At 49.0% G+C, this 18417-nt stretch overlaps 9 protein-coding genes across 16 annotated transcripts in view; 5 read left to right on the top strand and 4 right to left on the bottom strand.

Moving 5' to 3' along the window:
• FOXG_04173 (uncharacterized protein) overlaps positions 1-1490 on the bottom strand; it is a gene marked incomplete at both ends in the record, with an annotated part of 2134 nt that extends 644 nt beyond the window's left edge. The window contains 3 exons of the mRNA XM_018382077.1: positions 108-344; positions 591-832; positions 1037-1490. Coding sequence (XP_018238729.1) covers positions 108-344; positions 591-832; positions 1037-1490 — 933 coding nt within the window. The remainder of the gene's footprint in view (positions 1-107; positions 345-590; positions 833-1036) is intronic.
• A 1169-nt stretch (positions 1491-2659) lies between these two features.
• FOXG_04172 (eukaryotic translation initiation factor 5A) lies at positions 2660-4699 on the top strand. Of its 2 annotated transcripts, XM_018382075.1 has the most exons (4): positions 2660-3314; positions 3560-3826; positions 3929-4061; positions 4115-4699. In XM_018382075.1, exons 1-4 carry the CDS (start codon positions 3291-3293, stop codon positions 4183-4185), a joined length of 495 nt encoding a protein of 164 aa, XP_018238727.1. In that variant the 5' UTR covers positions 2660-3290; the 3' UTR covers positions 4186-4699. The 2 variants fall into 2 exon arrangements, with proteins under 2 accessions (XP_018238727.1, XP_018238728.1); XM_018382076.1 differs by having other exon boundaries at positions 2660-3826.
• A 147-nt stretch (positions 4700-4846) lies between these two features.
• Positions 4847-6873, top strand: FOXG_18763 (uncharacterized protein). 4 transcript variants are annotated; one of them, XM_018398899.1, is made up of 6 exons: positions 4847-5066; positions 5117-5641; positions 5688-5901; positions 5948-6319; positions 6365-6607; positions 6660-6873. In XM_018398899.1, exons 1-6 carry the CDS (start codon positions 4947-4949, stop codon positions 6800-6802), a joined length of 1617 nt encoding a protein of 538 aa, XP_018238723.1. In that variant the 5' UTR covers positions 4847-4946; the 3' UTR covers positions 6803-6873. The 4 variants fall into 4 exon arrangements, with proteins under 4 accessions (XP_018238723.1, XP_018238726.1, XP_018238724.1 ...); XM_018398902.1 differs by having other exon boundaries at positions 5948-6607; XM_018398900.1 differs by having other exon boundaries at positions 6365-6834.
• A 104-nt stretch (positions 6874-6977) lies between these two features.
• FOXG_04169 (ubiquitin-60S ribosomal protein L40) lies at positions 6978-8101 on the top strand. The gene is made up of 5 exons (XM_018382074.1): positions 6978-7080; positions 7147-7153; positions 7230-7410; positions 7498-7608; positions 7661-8101. Coding segments are annotated over exons 1-5 (387 nt in total). The 5' UTR covers positions 6978-7079; the 3' UTR covers positions 7748-8101.
• A 205-nt stretch (positions 8102-8306) lies between these two features.
• FOXG_04168 (uncharacterized protein) lies at positions 8307-9793 on the top strand. Its single transcript, XM_018382073.1, has 3 exons — positions 8307-8531; positions 8630-9032; positions 9084-9793. The coding sequence occupies exons 1-3, from the start codon at positions 8487-8489 to the stop codon at positions 9482-9484; spliced, it is 849 nt and encodes a 282-aa protein (XP_018238721.1). The 5' UTR covers positions 8307-8486; the 3' UTR covers positions 9485-9793.
• FOXG_04167 (uncharacterized protein) lies at positions 9385-10528 on the bottom strand. Its single transcript, XM_018382072.1, has 2 exons — positions 10056-10528; positions 9385-10005 (listed from the first exon to the last, which is right to left on the bottom strand). Exons 1-2 carry the CDS (start codon positions 10330-10332, stop codon positions 9704-9706), a joined length of 579 nt encoding a protein of 192 aa, XP_018238720.1. The 5' UTR covers positions 10333-10528; the 3' UTR covers positions 9385-9703.
• A 188-nt stretch (positions 10529-10716) lies between these two features.
• FOXG_04166 (C-22 sterol desaturase) lies at positions 10717-13467 on the bottom strand. 4 transcript variants are annotated; one of them, XM_018382069.1, is made up of 5 exons: positions 12833-13467; positions 12623-12773; positions 11598-12562; positions 11250-11533; positions 10717-11196 (listed from the first exon to the last, which is right to left on the bottom strand). In XM_018382069.1, exons 1-5 carry the CDS (start codon positions 13002-13004, stop codon positions 11158-11160), a joined length of 1611 nt encoding a protein of 536 aa, XP_018238717.1. In that variant the 5' UTR covers positions 13005-13467; the 3' UTR covers positions 10717-11157. The 4 variants fall into 4 exon arrangements, with proteins under 4 accessions (XP_018238717.1, XP_018238718.1, XP_018238719.1 ...); XM_018382070.1 differs by having other exon boundaries at positions 12623-13467; XM_018382071.1 differs by having other exon boundaries at positions 11250-12562.
• Positions 13468-14199: 732 nt separating this feature from the next.
• On the bottom strand, positions 14200-15105 carry FOXG_18762 (uncharacterized protein). The gene has a single exon (XM_018398898.1). The coding sequence runs from the start codon at positions 14898-14900 to the stop codon at positions 14568-14570; it is 333 nt and encodes a 110-aa protein (XP_018238715.1). The 5' UTR covers positions 14901-15105; the 3' UTR covers positions 14200-14567.
• A 2595-nt stretch (positions 15106-17700) lies between these two features.
• On the top strand, positions 17701-18082 carry FOXG_04165 (uncharacterized protein; the record flags this gene model as incomplete). Its single annotated transcript, XM_018382067.1, has 4 exons — positions 17701-17715; positions 17773-17813; positions 17866-17934; positions 17992-18082. The coding sequence occupies 4 exons, from the start codon at positions 17701-17703 to the stop codon at positions 18080-18082; spliced, it is 216 nt and encodes a 71-aa protein (XP_018238714.1).
• Positions 18083-18417: the final 335 nt, after the last annotated feature.

The raw sequence follows: 18417 nt of genomic DNA, 5'->3' as shown, positions 1-18417 counted from the left end.
CTTTGAAATCTGGCTATAGGACAGCGCGGGAGAGAAAAAGGTGGCCATGAACGTGTATCTGCCGTGGCGTTGTCAATGAGTGCCAGGTTGAAGTTGCGGAAGGGTACTTCGAGGTAGTGAGTTGTTTGGTCTTCCTCGGCGAGATATGAGGAGAGCGCGGTTTGGTTGTTGGTTTTCAGAAGATCAATGCGTCGGCCAAGGTTAAATGCATCATGAGGAGGCCCTGGTGCCCTATTGCTGGAAAGAACAGTAGCCTTGCGGGTTGCATCTTCGTGGCCAAGAGCGTCGTTCTTGTCTAATATGTGAAGCCTGATTTTCCCGAGAGCCTTCTCATACCGGGAAAACTGGTTAAGGTAGTACCACCGCATAGTGTTCATATATGCGAGGGCGATCTCATTCGCAAGAGTCGGATGATGTTTGTGTAGGAATGTGTAAAGATCTTTGTATCGAAGGAAACTTTGTTGCTGAATAATTTGGGCATTGATATGCGGCGATCGCAGTGCTTTGATTTGAGCCACAATGAAGTCTCGTATGCGCTCGATTGCCTGGGGGAGTTAGTTCAGGTTCCAACAGTAGCGGAGGGCACATACCTTGAAAGTGAGCTTCTCAAGAATCGGTTCGAGATCTTTTGCCGCATTACTAGTTTGCGTTTCGGACTTCTTTTTGAACAGGGTCGACCTGCGATCCAGTTCGGCGAGCATCTTGGCCCATGTCTCATCGATGTGCCCCTCAGAGATCTTGGAGATAACTTCAGGTGGTAAGCTTAGCTCTTCTACCAGAGGCCCCAGTGCCTTCTCAACTTGTTTCCGGTTTTCCAATCTCCTATTCAAGGCTGTCGATCGGGTTTGTAAAGATTCGATGTCTGCAGATACCATAGCAAGGTCGTTGCGGAAGTTGGCAAGGTTAATCTCAACTGAATTGAGTACATCGTCGCATGCTTCTATCGATCGGTGAAGATCTTCGAGTTTGGTTCTATCATTCTCGCCTGCGATATGTCAATTATGAGATCAAAGAGTATCTGTTGCGATAAACGGACCCTCTTCTGCCGTTTTTGGCTTGCGGTTGCTGATTGTGGTTGTGTCAGGAGGTTCCGACGTGGCAAGCTCCTTTAATGATAATCCCCCGAATAGAGCGTCGAAGTTGATATCGTCCTGATTAATGACGGTTTCCTTGTCGGCTTGGTCGCGGTCGCTCGAAAGGCCTGCTAGCAAAGTCTCTAGCACCTCCAAAGAATCAGGTCCCGTTTCGATAGTTGAGGCCTGCCTCAAGTTGGAGCCATTAGGCCTTCGCGAAGACGATAGGAGTGAAGAGGTCGAATCATTGGATACGAGTGATAGCGAGGAGCCACGTGGAGATATTCCAGGGCGCTGAGATGTGACATATGGACTCAGAGTGCTCGAAGTTCTCTTAGGATATACTCTGCCGCCGGGTTGAGGCGTGGAGGGTCCAGGACTGCTGGCCGGGCCTCCCGCCAGTCGGTCGAGCCACATGCCGGTAGTAGGAGGGCAGTGGTAGAATTCGGTATGTAAAGATTAATGTGTGAATTCGAGAACCGTAGGCAATATCATGGTAATAGTCGTCGATGTCGAAAGCGTTTGTGGATAATGGGTACCAAGCTGATAGTGAAGCTGAGCTGGGCGCAAAAGGGTCAGCTTGGCCAGCTTGCAACGCGAGGCTGTTGACAGCCATGGAATTGAAGGTGCCAAGTGGAAGCTGATTGGACATTTCAATCTGGGGGCACTTTAATTTCAGCCTTGTGTGGCTGTGTGGAGCTCTCTTCTATATTGGGAAAGACAAAGAATCTCGGTCAGCCGATACCCGGTGGGTTAGATGCAAACCCACCCGACCACATCGAAACTTCAACCGCCATGGAAAGAAGCATAAGAGGATACACAAGAAGACTATGAAGACACAGTAGTCTGGTGATTCATCTCTATGGCTAGCAGCACGATCCAGGGCCTATATTCGGCTCCTATGTCCCCTTGATCTTGAATTGGAAATCATCCTCAACACGAGGTATTCTGGAGCTGGCCTTAGGCTCAAAGCGCCACAGAGGAGCAAACAATGGAAGAATGGATAAAGCTGCAGCTTGCAGGCGGGTACTTATGGCTCGCATGGTACATGCTAGTTACTCTATAGGTAGCAATCGGCCTGCCGATATAAACTGTGATTGCTTTCACTGTGCGATCGATGCCCATCCATGCCATGGTCCATGCTTGCAAGAGTTGCTTGCAGGTCACCAAGACCATTTTGCTGAGACACACAGGTCTTGGGCACCAATGGCCACCTCGGGTTTGAGAGGGGAACCTGAAAGCAAGCCCCCAAAACAAAAACATAGGATGGGTTGCTCCCCGCGTGAGCAGTTGCATTTCAGCCATTGAGTCGTGAGGTCAGCATTAATGACCCCCTGCAGGCTTTGACACCTTGACGCCGTGATGACTTGAGGACCTGCGTGTCAGGTTGCTTCTTGAAATGCCTAGTGGGCTCTCGTGACCTTCAGACCACCTCGCTTTGAGTTCTGTCCGTTGGCAGAGGCTGTAAGTTCAGTCTCAACTTGAATATTCGACCCAGAATAAAAATAAACTCTGACATGTGAATGGTCAAAGCAATGTTTACTCTCTGTCTTAACCCCGCCACCTCGAGCTTTGCTGAGATGACCGATCGTCAAGGCGGTAACCTAAAGCTGCCATCAATTAACACTTCCTGGTGGCTTCCCGCTCCACCCCGCTCAGTTTTTTTGCAGCGGAACAGATGCCCTCTATGCCCTGTAAGCAATAACCCCTCCACTGGTACGGTACAACGGTCCTGGGAGAGGAGGGGTCGAGTAGCTTATGGGCGAGGGGCAATGTCGAGGGTCCATCTCGATGGACTGGACCCCCCTCTCGGCCACTGGAAAGAAGGACAAAGGCTGGGCTCCTTGAGTGCTTACAGGCTTCACGAGAGCTAAAATCGCCTGGGCTCTTATTAATTTCTACCTGGGCAAGCTGGGCTACCATATCCACCGGCAGCGTCCGCCCATCCACAGAACCTAAACAAAAACCACAGCCTGAAAAAACAGTGTCCACTGCTACGCCCACTTACACCAATCAAAGACTTTAGAAAAAAACTTGTCGAGGGCCTCGCACCTTTTTCTTTGCCCCCTCCATCTCTTTTTTCCGAGTTTGGCCCTTTCCTCCTTCTTCTCTTCTCCATCCCACTATTAAGCACCACTCTCAGCTTTTTTTCTTCTCTCCTCCTCAACCTCACTCCTTTCTCCTCAAAGAACTCGACTTCTTGTCAATACCGTCAAAATGGCCGCCCCTAACGATGCTGAGGTGAGTTTACCTGCTCCTGCTGCTGCGTCTGTCGAGTCCAGGCGCACGCGCCCACGAAATCTGCCCTTGCGCCCATTTTTCGCCTGGAGATTAACACCCCGCATTGTGACCTATGCCCCACGATACAATACTGCCATTTGAATTATTGAATCGAGCTTCACAAACCATTAAAATAACCATCACCATCACATTATGCTCATATCTATCAAGAATTTTGCTAATGGCTCCTTTCCCCCCTGGTACAGCATGAGATGACCTTCGATTCGGCCGATGCCGGTGCCTCTCTTACCTACCCTATGCAGTGCTCTGCTCTGCGTAAGAACGGTTTCGTCGTGATCAAGAACCGCCCTTGCAAGATCGTCGACATGTCCACCTCCAAGACCGGAAAGCACGGTCACGCCAAGGTCCATCTCGTTGCTACCGACATCTTCACTGGCAAGAAGTACGAGGATCTTTCTCCCTCTACTCACAACATGGACGTCCCCAACGTCTCTCGTCGCGAGTACCAGCTGGTGTGTGAACCCTTGCCCCGCTCCACAGAGGAACAACCCCTCTCCTCAGAAGAGCAGACCCCCGGTCATTTCCGCCACCAGCTCAACTAACATGCATTCAAGCTCGACATCTCCGACGACGGTTTCCTCTCTCTCATGACCGATGACGGTGACACCAAGGACGATGTCCCTCTTCCCGACAACGAGGTTGGCCAAAAGATCACCAAGCTCTTCAAGGAGGAGGAGAAGGACACCAGTAAGTTGCTCTTGTGGTCTTTATTCGACGAATTGCCTAACCATGCCTCTCAGACGTTATTGTTCTCACCTCCATGGGCGAGGAGTGCGCCATGGAAGCCAAGGAGGCCCCCAACCAGGGTTAAATCGCCTAGCCTTTGATCCGCACCCTCCTTTAAATGGCACTTGGCCTCTGAGCTCCGCATTGAAAGATGAACTGGACTGGGGATTTTTGTTTTGATGAATGTTTGGCGCATCAATACTCATGGGCCATGGATTGGGCATTGCGCAGAAGGACTCTATCTGGACAGGATTGCCTGCCGGTTATGATATACGGCAATTCTGAGCACCTGAGCCTCGGGCTCAAAAAAATGTTTTCCTTTGTTCCTAGCTCACACGCTGCACATGCCATCATGTCACGATACGTAGCGGCAATTTTATGAAGAAAAAAATGGGAGAGCTTTGGAGTTGATCATGACTTGTTGATAATGAGTGACGTGAACTCTGTGAAGTCGTTGGGCACCATGGTAACATTTGCTTAATGCGGCGTGCGTTGCGTAGGACGAGACAGTATATTCTCTGGACGAACATATGCTTAGACCTAGAGTACAAACCTGCATTTATTGTTACACAATCCAGAAAACGCAACATTGTGGGATGAAGTAAAAGATAATTAAATCTAGATGTTTGTACAACTATAATTGTGTATACAATGCTTATGGCTTTGCTCGCTACAAAGTGTACAACAGGATCCTACATATATACCTACATATATATATATGTATTTTTTTTTTTTAGCTCTGACCACTTTTTTTGCCCGTCGCAAACCCATAACAACGGAGCTCGACAAGCCAGTAGCAAAGACAACAACGAAAGCAAATACGAAATGCCATAATCAGTGCAAATTATGGATGAGAGGCGAGACCTTCGCAAGTTTCCCCGTGGGGAGAGATGTCCAGAATGTGGTGCTCGAAGATGGTATTTGGAGAATGGTCTGCGCTTCTGCTCCAACGGACATCAGGTTGAGGTGTGAATTGCATTACACTCTCGAATACTCTGGGCTGACAATCATGTTAGGGATTTATTCAATTCGACATTGGTGATGATGTCGATGCTGGTCAGCTTGGTAAAAAGACAAAGAAAGACAAGGAGGTTAAGGAAAAAGAGCTGCGACATCTCACAGGGCAAGCAGGCAAGAATCTGTTTCTCGAATGTTTACAGCTAGTGTTGAGGCAACAGCTCCTTTGGCTCGTTCAGAGCAAAGGTCATCGAGAAGAGCTTGAGACTGTCGTGCGCGATCTGTGGGATCTTCGTATTCGAGGCTCCGGGGCACTCCTAGCTGAGGAGGAAACACAACAAACGGGTGATGGCCTTGCGATATTCAGTTCGCAGCCTACAGACACAGAAAATGATGATACGCCGAAGAAGCAGGGCGCAAGAGCTCGTAGCTGGAATCCAGAGGACAACCCAGATTGGCCTGTGCCGAGAATGATTGAAACCCTGGCCTTGTGCTATCTCGGATGCTTGTTGCTCAGGATACCTACCATGATTGGGGAGCTGTGTGTCTGGGCCAATTCTGGGCGAATACCTTATAAACGTTCAGTAAGTCAGCCTTTGACAGTTTGGCCACACAGCTAATAGATGTCAGTTCTACGATCTTCCCGAAGAAATGCAAGATCGATTACCATCTGCTTACACCAGAGCCCTCAAACTACCCCTGCGCTCATCTCTTAGGGGCATCGACCTGCACAATGCTGTGCTGGATCTCGCTCTCTCATATCATCACAACTATGGAATGGTATTCCCCGCTATCAATGATACGCCAACTATTGTGCACTTTGCCAGGCAGCTCACTTTACCAGGTGAGTGCTCTCAAGACGCTGACCCCTCTTGTATTGACTGTTCTAGTGGAAACACTCATCACAGCAAGAAGCATACTATCGGTTATGAAGTTCTCTTTTCAGTTACCCATTGAGCAGTCACGGCGATTTCATATAGACTATCCCGAGATCTTGCTCATGTCGGCTATCGTGGTTGCAGCAAAGCTGTGCTTTCCATTAGGACAACACGCCCCTTTTCTTCGCGCCGCTGGCAGAGAGCAGAGTATCGGGTTCGATTGGACAACATGGTACAAGGGCGTCCAAGAATTAATAGAGGCATCTCAAACATCTGAGAAGGAGCCCAGCTTCGATCAAGTTACGGCTGACAAAGTTACTTCAATGACGACCGAGGAGCTTGACCGGTACTTTGCTCATATTGCGAGCACGATCGACAGGAAGAGTGAGTTTGGCCCAGTGCATCAACAACAATACTAATAGATGGAAGATGATTCGGAAATCACCAGGTTCTTTCCATCAGAGAACGCAGCTCCTCCAGAAGCTCCTCCACGAGAAAACACTGAACAAGATAATGACCACAAGATGCGGAAGATCCTTGGCCAAGCAATTACAGTAAGAGGAGAGGAGGGGTCAGAACAAGACGGGGAAACTCTAGCAGAACCAAGTTATGAAGCGTTCCGTTCGGTCGAGGACCTTACAGAGACAGCGCAGGCGTTGTATAAAGCTGCTGGTAAGTTATCACGCCTTATTCATGGGATACCTCGAGCTGATCAGTCGTCAAGGTCACATATCAGGTCTGTCGCTCGATGAAATAGTGCAAGCAGTTTACATGTTGGAGCAGAAGATGATCTATTGGCAATTGAAGAGACGCCGAGAAGAAGAGCGAGAAGAGGAGGAGGAGGAGGAAGAGGAAGAAGTTATTTGATCATGTCACTAACATGGTGGATAATAATTGATACCATATTATGACTTATATCTAATAAGCTTCCATGTAAATCAGGGCATGATATCATGGGTGCTGGATCCACTCCCCCCTCGTCTCACAGAAACGTCCCAAATCTGGTGGCAGGAGCCAACACGTGACTATCTCCAACCTTAGGGCTTCCCTTCGTTTTTGAACTTGTTCGCCCCACCAATATTGTGCGCAGAAAGAAGCCCGGCTTTCCAATCCTCACATCGTCACGTCACAAAAATCAGTAAAGAGTGAGTATACCCCTAACTATAGCCGCAAATAATCTCAATAGGCGTAAATACTGACTCTCCATGTAGTGCAGATGTAAGCTCGAGCCCGCCGATTCCGAAAAATCGACAAAAATCACCTCTTTCCGTTGTGTACTAACAGGACCGTCCAGTTTCGTGAAGACCCTGACGGGCAAGACCATCACCCTCGAGGTCGAGTCCTCGGACACCATCGACAATGTCAAGTCCAAGATCCAGGACAAGGAGGGCATTCCCCCGGACCAACAGCGACTGATCTTCGCTGGTAAGCAGCTCGAGGATGGCCGAACTCTCTCCGACTACAACATCCAGAAGGTGCGTGGGATCCGAAATGCGGTTGCGGTTGCATCCGCGGGAAGATGATTGGGAAATGCTGGGAACATAGACTTACGCCTTGTACAGGAGTCCACCCTTCACCTCGTCCTCCGTCTCCGTGGTGGTATCATTGAGCCCTCGCTCAAGGCCCTTGCCTCCAAGTTCAACTGCGACAAGATGATCTGCCGCAAGTGCTACGTATGTCGAACCTGCCGTCCGCAACCCAACGGATTCTAACCAGCATCAACAGGCTCGTCTCCCTCCCCGTGCCACCAACTGCCGCAAGCGCAAGTGTGGACACACCAACCAGCTCCGACCCAAGAAGAAGCTCAAATAAACGAATACTCCATGGATGTGGCGTCTGGGATTTGGCATTTGGGGGTCGATGGCAAGGACAGAGGAGAGCTTCTTTTCTTTTGTTCACACGAGGCTGGTTGTTTTTACATTAGCATGTGCAGCTCAGGCAATACATTCTAGATGATGCCCATATTAACGATGTGCCGTGCCGCGAGGTGTTCCGGCCAGACCCCTTCAAAAGAAATAAAAGCATTCACGCTTCGAGATGGTTTTGTGCATGGAAATGAGTGACTGTGGGTAATCTTGGGGAATGGGAAAGAAGGCCCAGCTGTGAGGATGACGATAAAACTCATAGCTTACAGAGCTCCTGACAATTGATTTGATTCTCAAGCTATTTCTCTGTTGATTCTGACATGTTAAAATGCAACGCTTCTCCAATTCAGTAAATCTCCCTTGCGATAGCTTACAGGGTTGTTTCATCGGCTCTTCAGATCCACTGATAATCATGCCCTGAGCTCGATAAGACTAAAGCCGACAATCATGAAGCGCCGGTTAATCCTCGGCTCTGAGCTTGACACGATACGCGTGCTCCTGGATTACGACAACTGCCAAACTGTCCCAATTAGAAGCTGACAGCGACCAGTAGGAGCACCTCAACTTTACTCTCCCTTGTGACTCTGTCACTGCTGTTCATTTTCACCAAACACATTCATCAACTGCAAACGAGCCGTCCTTTTTATCCTTTTAAAGCTATAATAAGATAAATACCCAGCTTTACAATGTCTGGTTCCGGTTACGACGCCGTCGTCGATGTTGATGACGAGGTATGCCATGGCCCCTCTAGCTACCCTTTCAAGCTCTAAGCTGCAATACCCAACATCTTTACACATCTTCTCTTTGACTAAACTAATATGATACTCAGGGCGACCTCGGACATACCGATCTTCAAGAAGACCTCGAGTTCCATACGTCCAACTTCAACGATACAAACCCTAACACCCGCAAACCTCCCTCCAGCGGTAGCGGTCTTCCTCCACCAGCCACGGCCTCGACCGGCTCCGGCTCATCCAAGCGCTTCCTCTGGAGCATGAACTTTTATGCGCAATTCTTCGATGTCGACACTTCAGCCGTTCTGTCCCGTTGCTGGGCTGCTCTGTTTCCCAGGGCCAACTTCCTCGACGTTCTAGAGGGCAACCCTGATCTTTATGGACCGTTCTGGATCGCCACGACGGTCATTTTGATCCTTTTCCTCGGCGGCACTATCAGCCAGTACATGTCGGATACGGGCAAGGGGCCATTCCTCTATGATTTCAAGCTGCTAAGCGGTATGTCTACCGTGATATTGCCTAGGAGTCGCGCACTAACATGACAAACAGGCGCTGCTGGCCTTATCTATGGCTACACTCTCTTCATTCCCATGGCTCTCTTCCTCGCCCTCCGTTACTTCGGCAGCGAATCTGCCAATCTCCTCGAGTGCTGGGCTCTGTACGGCTACTCCAACCTGATCTGGGTCCCCGTTGCCCTCATCAGCTCGTCGCCTATCTCCATCCTTAACTGGGTCTTTGTCGGTATTGGTTTCGGAATCTCGGTTGCATTCTTGTTGCGAAACCTTTACCCCGTGCTCAGCGCCACAGATCGCCAGGTCAGCAAGGTCCTGCTGGTCGTTGTGGTGCTATTACACGCTGGTCTGGCGCTCGCGATCAAGATCCTCTTCTTTGCTCACGGTAGCCCCGTGGCGAGCAAACCGGACGAGGGTAAGGGTAGCCGTATGTTTTAAGAAGTGGTAGCAAATCGATTAGAACCATGAGATGGGATGTAAGGAATTGAATGACACGTGTAAGAGAATGTGTATTCCTAGGCCTCAATTGCAGTTAAGGTATAGCCAAAAGGAGTCTGGGGAAACAGATCTTTGGGAATTGTTTGTACAATAAGTTAGAAGGCGCTTTTATTTGACCAACCATTCTGCCAATGGATGTCTTGATCAAGCTCTGTCTGTTCAATATGGTTTCTTAACCTTCTCAACTGGTCCTTTCTGAGCTTCCCAGTCCAGCCAGCTGCCTGCATAGTCGCCGATCTTGTTCCAGCCAGCATGATGAGCCAGTTGCGCAGCCGCCCTTGCACGCACTCCTGCTTTGCAATAAAACACAAGCTCTTTGTTCTTTGCCGGTCTCTGGAAGCCATACATGTCCTCAAAATCCTCGTCGGAGATATGGAAGCTCTGAGCTGCCGATGTGATAGGAATATTGATCGCACCGGGGATCTTGCCCGTCTCGAAAAGCTCGACTGGTTCTCGGACGTCTGTTGCGCTTGTTAACTCGATTTCCCAGCATGCCTAGAGGTGAACGTACCGATGAGGACTACATCGCCCTGGTCAGATTTCTCAACATGGTTCTTTATATCTTCAAAGTTCCACGGCTTGGGGTCCCGTGGGGCAAGGTCAGCTATCGGTTTTGCTTTGGCTTGGGCTTTGGAAGCATAGCTTCTAGTAGAGGCAAAGGGCGCAAAAGCTAGGGATGGTAGCGAGGGGCTTGCCGAGCGAGCTGCAGCTATAAGGATTGGTCGAGCAGGTTGGATGGCAGCGGATGCGCGCGAAGCTGAGGAGAAGAGAGCGCGACGGGACGCCATTTTGTATTATTGTAGAGAGGTTTACGACCTGGATAATATCGAGGAGGGAAATACGAATTGAGGTTCAAGATGGCGAAATCGTGGACCATACCGAGCTAAGGCGACTGACTAAGAAGCTGGGGCCGGGGTGATGCAAGACACGATCAAATGAATGCCATGATGTTACAGGAGTAATGAATAGACACTTCGTAATCACCAGTAATAAAATCAACCGATAATCTAAAATCAACAAGACGCGGCCTTACTATTCAAGCCTTCAAAGTGATGGCTATTACATACAAACTAAGTTTAACACGCCAGTGAAGAGTACTACAAATAGGATGGTCATCATGAATCCCTCATGCTGACCTAAATTGAAGCCATAAATCAAGTCACTTCACTCAACTCGGTCATCTGATCTGTTTTTGAAATCTTTTGCTATTCGCTGTCCAAATGCCAGTTCCAATCATGGCAATCATCTCTATGACCTTGCGGTCCCAAATGCCCTCGGGCAGCCAACTATATACACCGAGAATAGGTATTAAAACTGATATCCATCATGATTGTTCTTTTCGTCCACATTGAGCTGTTTTTGTTTTTTTTGGCTCTTCAAGCTTCATCTCCAGAGAATTTTCCTGTAGCTAATCATATGCCAACAGTTGATCTCTTATTTTATCTTCATTGGAAGCTTCAGCCGTTCACAGCCATCTTCCTCAATCATTCTTTCGGCCTCCCTCATCAGATACACTTGGGCTGCAGCCGCGCTGCCACTGTGCATCAGGGATACCGGAATCGTGTCGAACGGTCCGTATTGAACTTAGTGTCGACCAAGTTCTTGCGCACCGTTTACCACTTCCTCTCCTCGAAGGTGAGAGGGCAGTCGTCCTGTTTCAAAGTCAGTCATTATTGCATTGTATTGCCCTGTAACGAGTACATACCATGGGGAAGATGGTGGCAAAGACCTTGATCTCCTCAGACTTAGGGGTTGCGTGGTGCTTCCAGTCAAGCATGACTGAAGCCTTTCCGATCATGAGAGCCAGGTTCAGCTGAGCGTACACCTGTCCAAGGCAGTAGTGAGGTCCGGTACCAAAAACTAAGTAGTTCTTGGAACCCTTCTCCTCAGCATCGCCGCTGTAGTATCGTTCGGGGTCGAAGTGGCTGGGGTTGTCATAGACCTCGGGATCGTGGAGAGCCATGAAAGTGGTGGGGATCAACATTGAGCCTGTTGGGGGATTCGAATTAGTATCACAGCGATCAAAAATGCAATTGGAAGCTTCTCAACTTACCCTTGGGAACGGTGTAGTTCTCGGTCAGGGGGAAGGCCTTCTTGGTGACGTAGGGGACCATGATGACAGGAGGGCGCCATCGGAGAAGCTCTCGGACAACAGCGCGAGTGTAAGTAAGAGATTCGAGCTGATCCATGGTGATAGGCGCGTTAGGGTCACCGTTGCGGACCTTGATGTTCTCCTCTCGGACACGGTCGAGGACATCGGGTCGCTGGGCGGTAACCTGGAAGAGCCAAGTAGCGGCGCTGCTGGTGGCATCCTGAGAAGCGAAGAGGAAGGTGAAGATAGTCTGGGAGATTTCGTAATCGTTGAACATGCGGAGAAGAGGAGTGGGCTTCTCGACGGTGTGTCCCTCGCCCTTTTCCTCGGCCTCACGCCAGCGCTCAGACTGGATCATTGACAGAACCCAGGCGTCCATGATGCAGGTGACTTCACCACCAGCGGCCATGCGAACCTTGCTCTTGGCGGCACACTTAGAGAACTCGGCCAGAACCATATCAGCGGCCTTCTTGCCATACCAAGACTTGGTATAAGGAAGGATAACGGGGAGATTGACAAGCTCGAGAGCAGCGGTGATGAGATAGTAATCCTCAGCGATCTTGGTGACAGCCTCGTCGGAGATGTAGTGACCAACAAAGGTACGACAAGAGACAGCACACATGACCTCGCGGAACTCGTGCATGAAAGGGACAGGCTTGCCGCCGGCATCCTTAGTCATCTTGAGGAAATGCTTGAAGTAAGTGTTGTAAGCCTCCTCCTGACCAGGCAGATAGCTCTCGAGGGCCTTGCGGGTGAAGAGACCGTTAAGACCCTTGCGGAAATCAACGTGGGCCTTTCCGTCGAGGAATACCCAGTTGTCGTGTCCAAGAAGCTTAGGGGCAACGTCGACAACAGTGGGCTTGACATAGGCGGGTGAGTTGAAAACCTTGCGAGCCATGTCACGAGTGGAAGCAATAACGACGAACCTAGCAATTCAATGTCAGTATGGCCATTTCGTCATGTTGAATCTCTCGTTCTGTACTTACTTGTGGAAGATAGAAACACAGCTCAGGGGACCGCTGCTCCACTTGGCATGATAACCGTCGAATCGAGGATCCATGGAGTCGAGAAATGGGCCGATGAAGGGAAGCTTCATGGCCGGTCCCTCAATAGGACCTTTCCTGATAATGTAGGCAACTGTTTGGGAGCTCTGGTTAGCAATGCGCCCTGGGTTGCCTGGTAGCGGAACAACATACTCTGATCATAGGCAACGCAAAGAGCGATGAAAGTGAATACCCAAGTCCAGACGCCGGCGTTAGAAACAGCTTCGATAACATATTCGACCTGGGGAGGAAGAGCGACATTGGCGTATTTGGTGCCGGCCAGAACGGACGAGAAGCCGCTGGAGGTAGCGTTGACGGCCTCCATTTTGTTGAGGGCGGTGATATGCGACGACAAGGAATCGAATCAGTCCAGTCGTTGGGATGAACCACGCCGCAAGTCGAGTTCGAGCTCGCAATCAAGCGAGATTGTTGTGTCTGGTTGTTGAGTTTCTCACAACCAGTGGTACTCCTTGCGACTAGGAGTAGTATGAGGATGAAGGAGAGGAAAGGGATAGAGACGGGAGGTAGGGGAGAGGAGGAAGTAAAGTAGGAGAAGTGGAGGTTGTGTTTCTTTCCAGATACAGGAGGTACCTTCCCAAGGTTAGTAATTGTCCAGTCTTCTGCGCCGTTGGCTGTGGAAGGTGCAGGCGCCTCCCGTCAACAGAGTCCGTTCCGCGTATGTCAGTCAATCAATGAAATCAGTGCTTGGCTTTTCATTTACAGGGAATGGGCAGAGAAAAAAAATAAAAGAGGGCCCTGGGGTCTCAAGGTCAAGGTACGAGCACTACAAGGGCAAGGGACAGGGTGTGAACGATTAACGGGAGCGAATTCGCTAAGGGCGGAGATTTAAAGAGATGAAAGTGAAAGATACACTGCTGGGCCATCTCTGCATTGAACAAGTCAATGGCTAGTGGGAATGTTGGTAATTGCTTTCTGATTATCACAAACTGCTTTTTGTTCCTATTGCAAGCTTTGCTGTGGCTTTGTGTCCCAAAAAGATGTTGTTGACCAGGGCGTGAGAGGAGAGACAGATTAGATGCGAGGTGGAGTTGCAGCGTGGTTGACTTGTTGGTGGGGGGTCGGCGGCACGCCACACCTCTAAAGATACGCCCTCCCAATTAACACAACCTTCCTTAGGAGACTTCAGTAACGACCGTTTTCTTCGATTATTAAGAGGATGAATCTGTATGTAAGCTCAGCTAAGACGTATAGATCAACTATTCATTAATTGGGCCTTTCCAGATCTGCATATCAAGATGAAGAGTTACAAAAGAAAGATTGCATGTTTCCATGACAATTTCCTATCCTTTTTTTCACTGGGTCTTCATATCGAATTCCTATTTACCTGGTGCTAATTTCTATGCTGCCAAACTCGAAAACCTTCACCAGAAAGCTTCCTACCTTAGTTTAGTCTCCGAACCTCGAAGCCCCGACGATCCCGTAAAGGGTCTAATGCTGGCCTGTCGCATTTGCTTTCTGGAACTGGAGCTGGAACTGGAAAAACAGACCACTTTCTTTGCATTTCGCAGTATTCGTGTAGGTATCATCATTTACCCGGAGTGACAACTTGATATGATTTGTTACTACGGACATTGGTTATCTCATCCTACCAGTTGCCTTCTCCTTGGTCTTGCAATAGACTCGTGACCTTTGGTTCACTTACACATAACAAACACTAGGCCAACTATCACAATGTCTTGCTTGTTCGCTTGTCTTTGAAGCTCCACCAGCCTTGATCGTAATCGTATGTACGCAATAGACAGCCCTAGCGTTTATAACGTTTACCGCCTTCGCCTTCTTCCGTGTCTTCCGTCGCAGATCTAAGCGGGCCCTAGCCTGATATTCGGGACAGCACTGCGGATATTCATCGTATGTTTCCTCTTCAGCCTCATTGTATACTTATTACATGGTTGAACATTGTGCCATTGAGCTGCTTGTTCGTTTGATACAGAGCTATTGGCGATTTTATCGGGGGAATCCGGTTTGCAATAGCCATCATGCGACTCGTCGTGTATGAGGCGTTAATCCCAAGTCTACTACCTTTGACAGGGGCATCGAGTATATCATACCTCGAAACTTTTGTCTGAGTTTCTGTCTGCTTGGTAGTTTGTGTATGTATCTCGTAGTTGGTGGCGGTCGTAGCTGCTATAGGTTTGAGGCTGAACACTGCGACTTCTGGTCTCCCGAACTCCCACGTTATCATCAGCATATCCCAGGGCATCTTGGTACGCCTGGGAGAATCTTAACGTCAGTCTCGCTTGAACCCTACCCAGTAAGTCTATATCTACTATGCGGGTAGGGTACAAAGTCAATGCCTGTCGATTCGCGTGGAAATCGTAAATTGGTCATTGGATACATAACCACCATCACATATGCTATGGACTGAGTACCAGTTGTGATGACCATTAACAAAGAGCAACATCGCCGTCAAATTTATACAGCCCTGGGGGTTACTCACACTCCCCACCCACTCTGGTACATCATTACCCTATTGGCTCAGCTAACTTACAAGGCCAGGGACAGAATCAATCAATGGTCGCTGACAAAGACTCATCTCCAGGGTCCACCCTTAGCTCGATCGTCAGAGTTCCACACCGACGAACGGTTCGCTATTGATACGACGTATTCGTTTACCTGGAAATAATCGGGTTTACGCTCGTGTCGGGTTGCGCTATTCCTTCGCAGATTAACGAATCCATGGTTTGAAAGCACACGGTGGTATTCTATCGCCATAAGTACGGACAGCAGACGAGGTATTATTCTCAAAGGATAGCGTCTGGAACTTATGTGGAGGATTTAGTCAGTATTCTACTTGTAGGAGGTGCGTCAGCAAGACACATTTCTAGTGTGAAATTCGTTTTCAATTACGAATATGACAATAATTACTATGTAGGTGGTCGGAACTTGTCAACCACTCAGACTCTGACCATAAGTAAAGCTCTGTAGTGTCGTTTATGCATATGGAGTCCTTGCTTAACGCCAGGCCTCATTTCATTTCACCTTGAGTCACTATACCCGAATACGAATGCGACCCCGTTGGTCGCGGCGAAGGTCGCTGTGCCAGAATGCAACTCTCCAACACGGCAACAATCTGCTCCCCTCCCCAGCGTCAACGGAGTTAATAGCCCATAAATAAATGTTTTTCCTAAGGCTCCTGAACAGGTTATACTTAGCAAAGTATATTGCCCACGTGACTACCCTTCCATCATGACAGCTCAAGAAACCAAGAAACTCGCTAGACCTGCAGACAGATAAGCTTATCACAGGCTTATTTTGGTCCAGTTTTGCTTCCCTTATCTATCATCGACGTCACTTGCCTGGGAAGAGTTTCTGACAAGCGGGTTTCCGCTAGAGGTGGGGGATCGTCAGGATCATGAGGGGCATCACCCCATACTGCCTACCCTATATTCCAGCTTCAGAATGATGAGGTCTTGTTATTCCTGCTTTCAACAAATATTCATGCAGTTTAGGTCCAGGCTTTCAGTGTTCTTGGTCTTTGAGCTAATAGTGGTGTTTTTTATTTGTTTATCTCCACATTTACAGGTTTATTCGAGGACTGTTGTACGCTGAACGTTTTCCCTCTCTTACTATGGATCATCATGTGTAGATATATCCCTTGATGAATACAACTTCGCGCCTATTGATCCAAAGCGGGTATGTATGTTATTATATTGATGAGCTTTGGCGGGAGTTCACGGTCGGTCTCGATGTTTTGCAACCCTTGACCCCATAGGCGCGTTTTGGAGAGAATTGGAAGGACTCCTGTCAAGGTTCGTGTCAATATTTGAGTTATGCAATGCACGACATTCTCATCAGTGCTACGTTTCACACCTCCACTGTCCGGCCACCTAACCCTCTACAAAGGTTACTCGAGACTCTTGTCAAAAGAAAGAGTCCTGAGATCTCGATAATAAGATCATCTGCTGTGCTTTATCCTTCCCCAACCACGTCATAACTGTCAGATACTTGCCGGCGTCACACAAGCTCCCCTAGATTGCGTCATGCCCATGATGAGTGAGATCTGTATTTACCCTATAACAGCCGAGAACCGCCATACAGCAGTCTCTCCACAACTCTCCCCTGTAAAAATTCTTTCTTGGCACGCACTGTTAGTGCCGTGTTAGGAGCGGGATTTTCTGCAGGCCACGCGACCACACAAAACTGCGGGGATGCTATCGGCTCCCTAACAGCAGTTTTCAGAGAAGGAATTTTGGAGAGTTCGCCTTCTCTGACAACACCTTTGTCGGATCTAATGGCGGCACCTCAGAACCAGAACGCCTTAGATATCGGAGGACGATGCCCATGGCATCGGTAGCGACATCCTCCCGATCAACGACGCCGATTGCGATGGGTTTTTCTCCTTTGAAGGCAAGCCGCACCGTCGGCCTCTGATTCCTTCCCGAGGTTTTTCCCTGCCGCCGCGACAGTCGACTACGAGCTACAACTTGGTTACTGGAGATTGTGGACTGCGTCGGCAGATGTAGTGATGCGCGAGAGAATTCTGGTCGGTGGAAAAAGTTCGACAATAGATTGCCCCCGAACCCGCTGACGGGTGACGGGCTTGAGAAATACAGCACCTTTTGTGCCATTGGTATGCTGGATGGTGAAGGAAGCGGGGTTTCCCTGTACCTAGCTAGCTCAGCACGTCTTTTGCTCCAGTAGGAGATCTGGCTTCGTTACAGCCACCCAGACGAAAAATATACAAACAAACAAACAAACAAAAGCAGTCTCTCCACCACGAGAGATACCGGAATGGGCAGCTGGAAAGGAGGGTGATTCATTGGTATCTAACAAGTTGCGAGAGTGGATTCTGTCGCACCTACACCACGTAGTCCCGCGTGTGCCTGCTTTCGAAACGCTGTAAAGCAGGGCACTCTGCGTTGTAAAGGATGGGTCGTGGTCACGCTTCAGCCCGACTTATAACGAATATAAGTGGCAGCATCCGCAGCCATGTGAACTTAGAAGCTTCATACACAACCATCCTCAAAAAACAACACTTCCATCACTCAACCAAGTTCACCATGCCTTCCTACATCGTATGCATCACCATCGCCATTTATCCTATTTCGCCATCAGCTGACAATCTCTCATAGGTTACCTGCAAGGACGAAGCGTCCGACGAACAGGTCCAGTCGTACGTCCCAGCTCGAAAGAATACTCCTTCATGTGAGATTAACAGTTGATAGTGCCAAGCAGCACGCCATTGACCAGGGCGGCAAGATAACACATGAGTACAGTCTCATCAAGGGCTTCGCGTAAGTTAACCTCGTGTACATAGAGAATTATAGGGTGATAGCTGACAAAGATCATAGTGTTCAGTACGATGACGACAAGATCCAAACACTTGAGAGCCACGAACACGTCAAGGCGGTCGAGCCCGATGGCGAGATGAAGACCCAGTAATTGAATGGGATAGAAATGATGCGTACGAAGAGGCCTTGGATATCCATACATAGATTATCATAAGCTCTGCTGCATCGGCGTCAGGGAATATAATCATTAAACTGTCTTCTATCGAAAGGCTATGCATCAACCGTGGCTTTTCTAGGCACCTAAACTCTAGCATTTCAATGTAGAGCCCTTCATGTAGTATCAAAGTGGCCCATGATGGCAACATTGAACCCAAGACTTCTGAAAGTATACGATATGATGCTTGGCGGGGGACCAACTCGGTGACGTATGCTCCTCACCCCGCAATTGTGAGCCGTGTGATAAGCGATAAGCCGGCCGCAAGCGCT

This window comes from Fusarium oxysporum, chromosome 4 (assembly GCF_000149955.1).
Source record: "Fusarium oxysporum f. sp. lycopersici 4287 chromosome 4, whole genome shotgun sequence".
NCBI lineage: Eukaryota > Fungi > Ascomycota > Sordariomycetes > Hypocreales > Nectriaceae > Fusarium > Fusarium oxysporum.
Note: the sequence above shows the minus strand (reverse complement) of the source record. Positions and strands in the feature narration are given on the sequence as shown.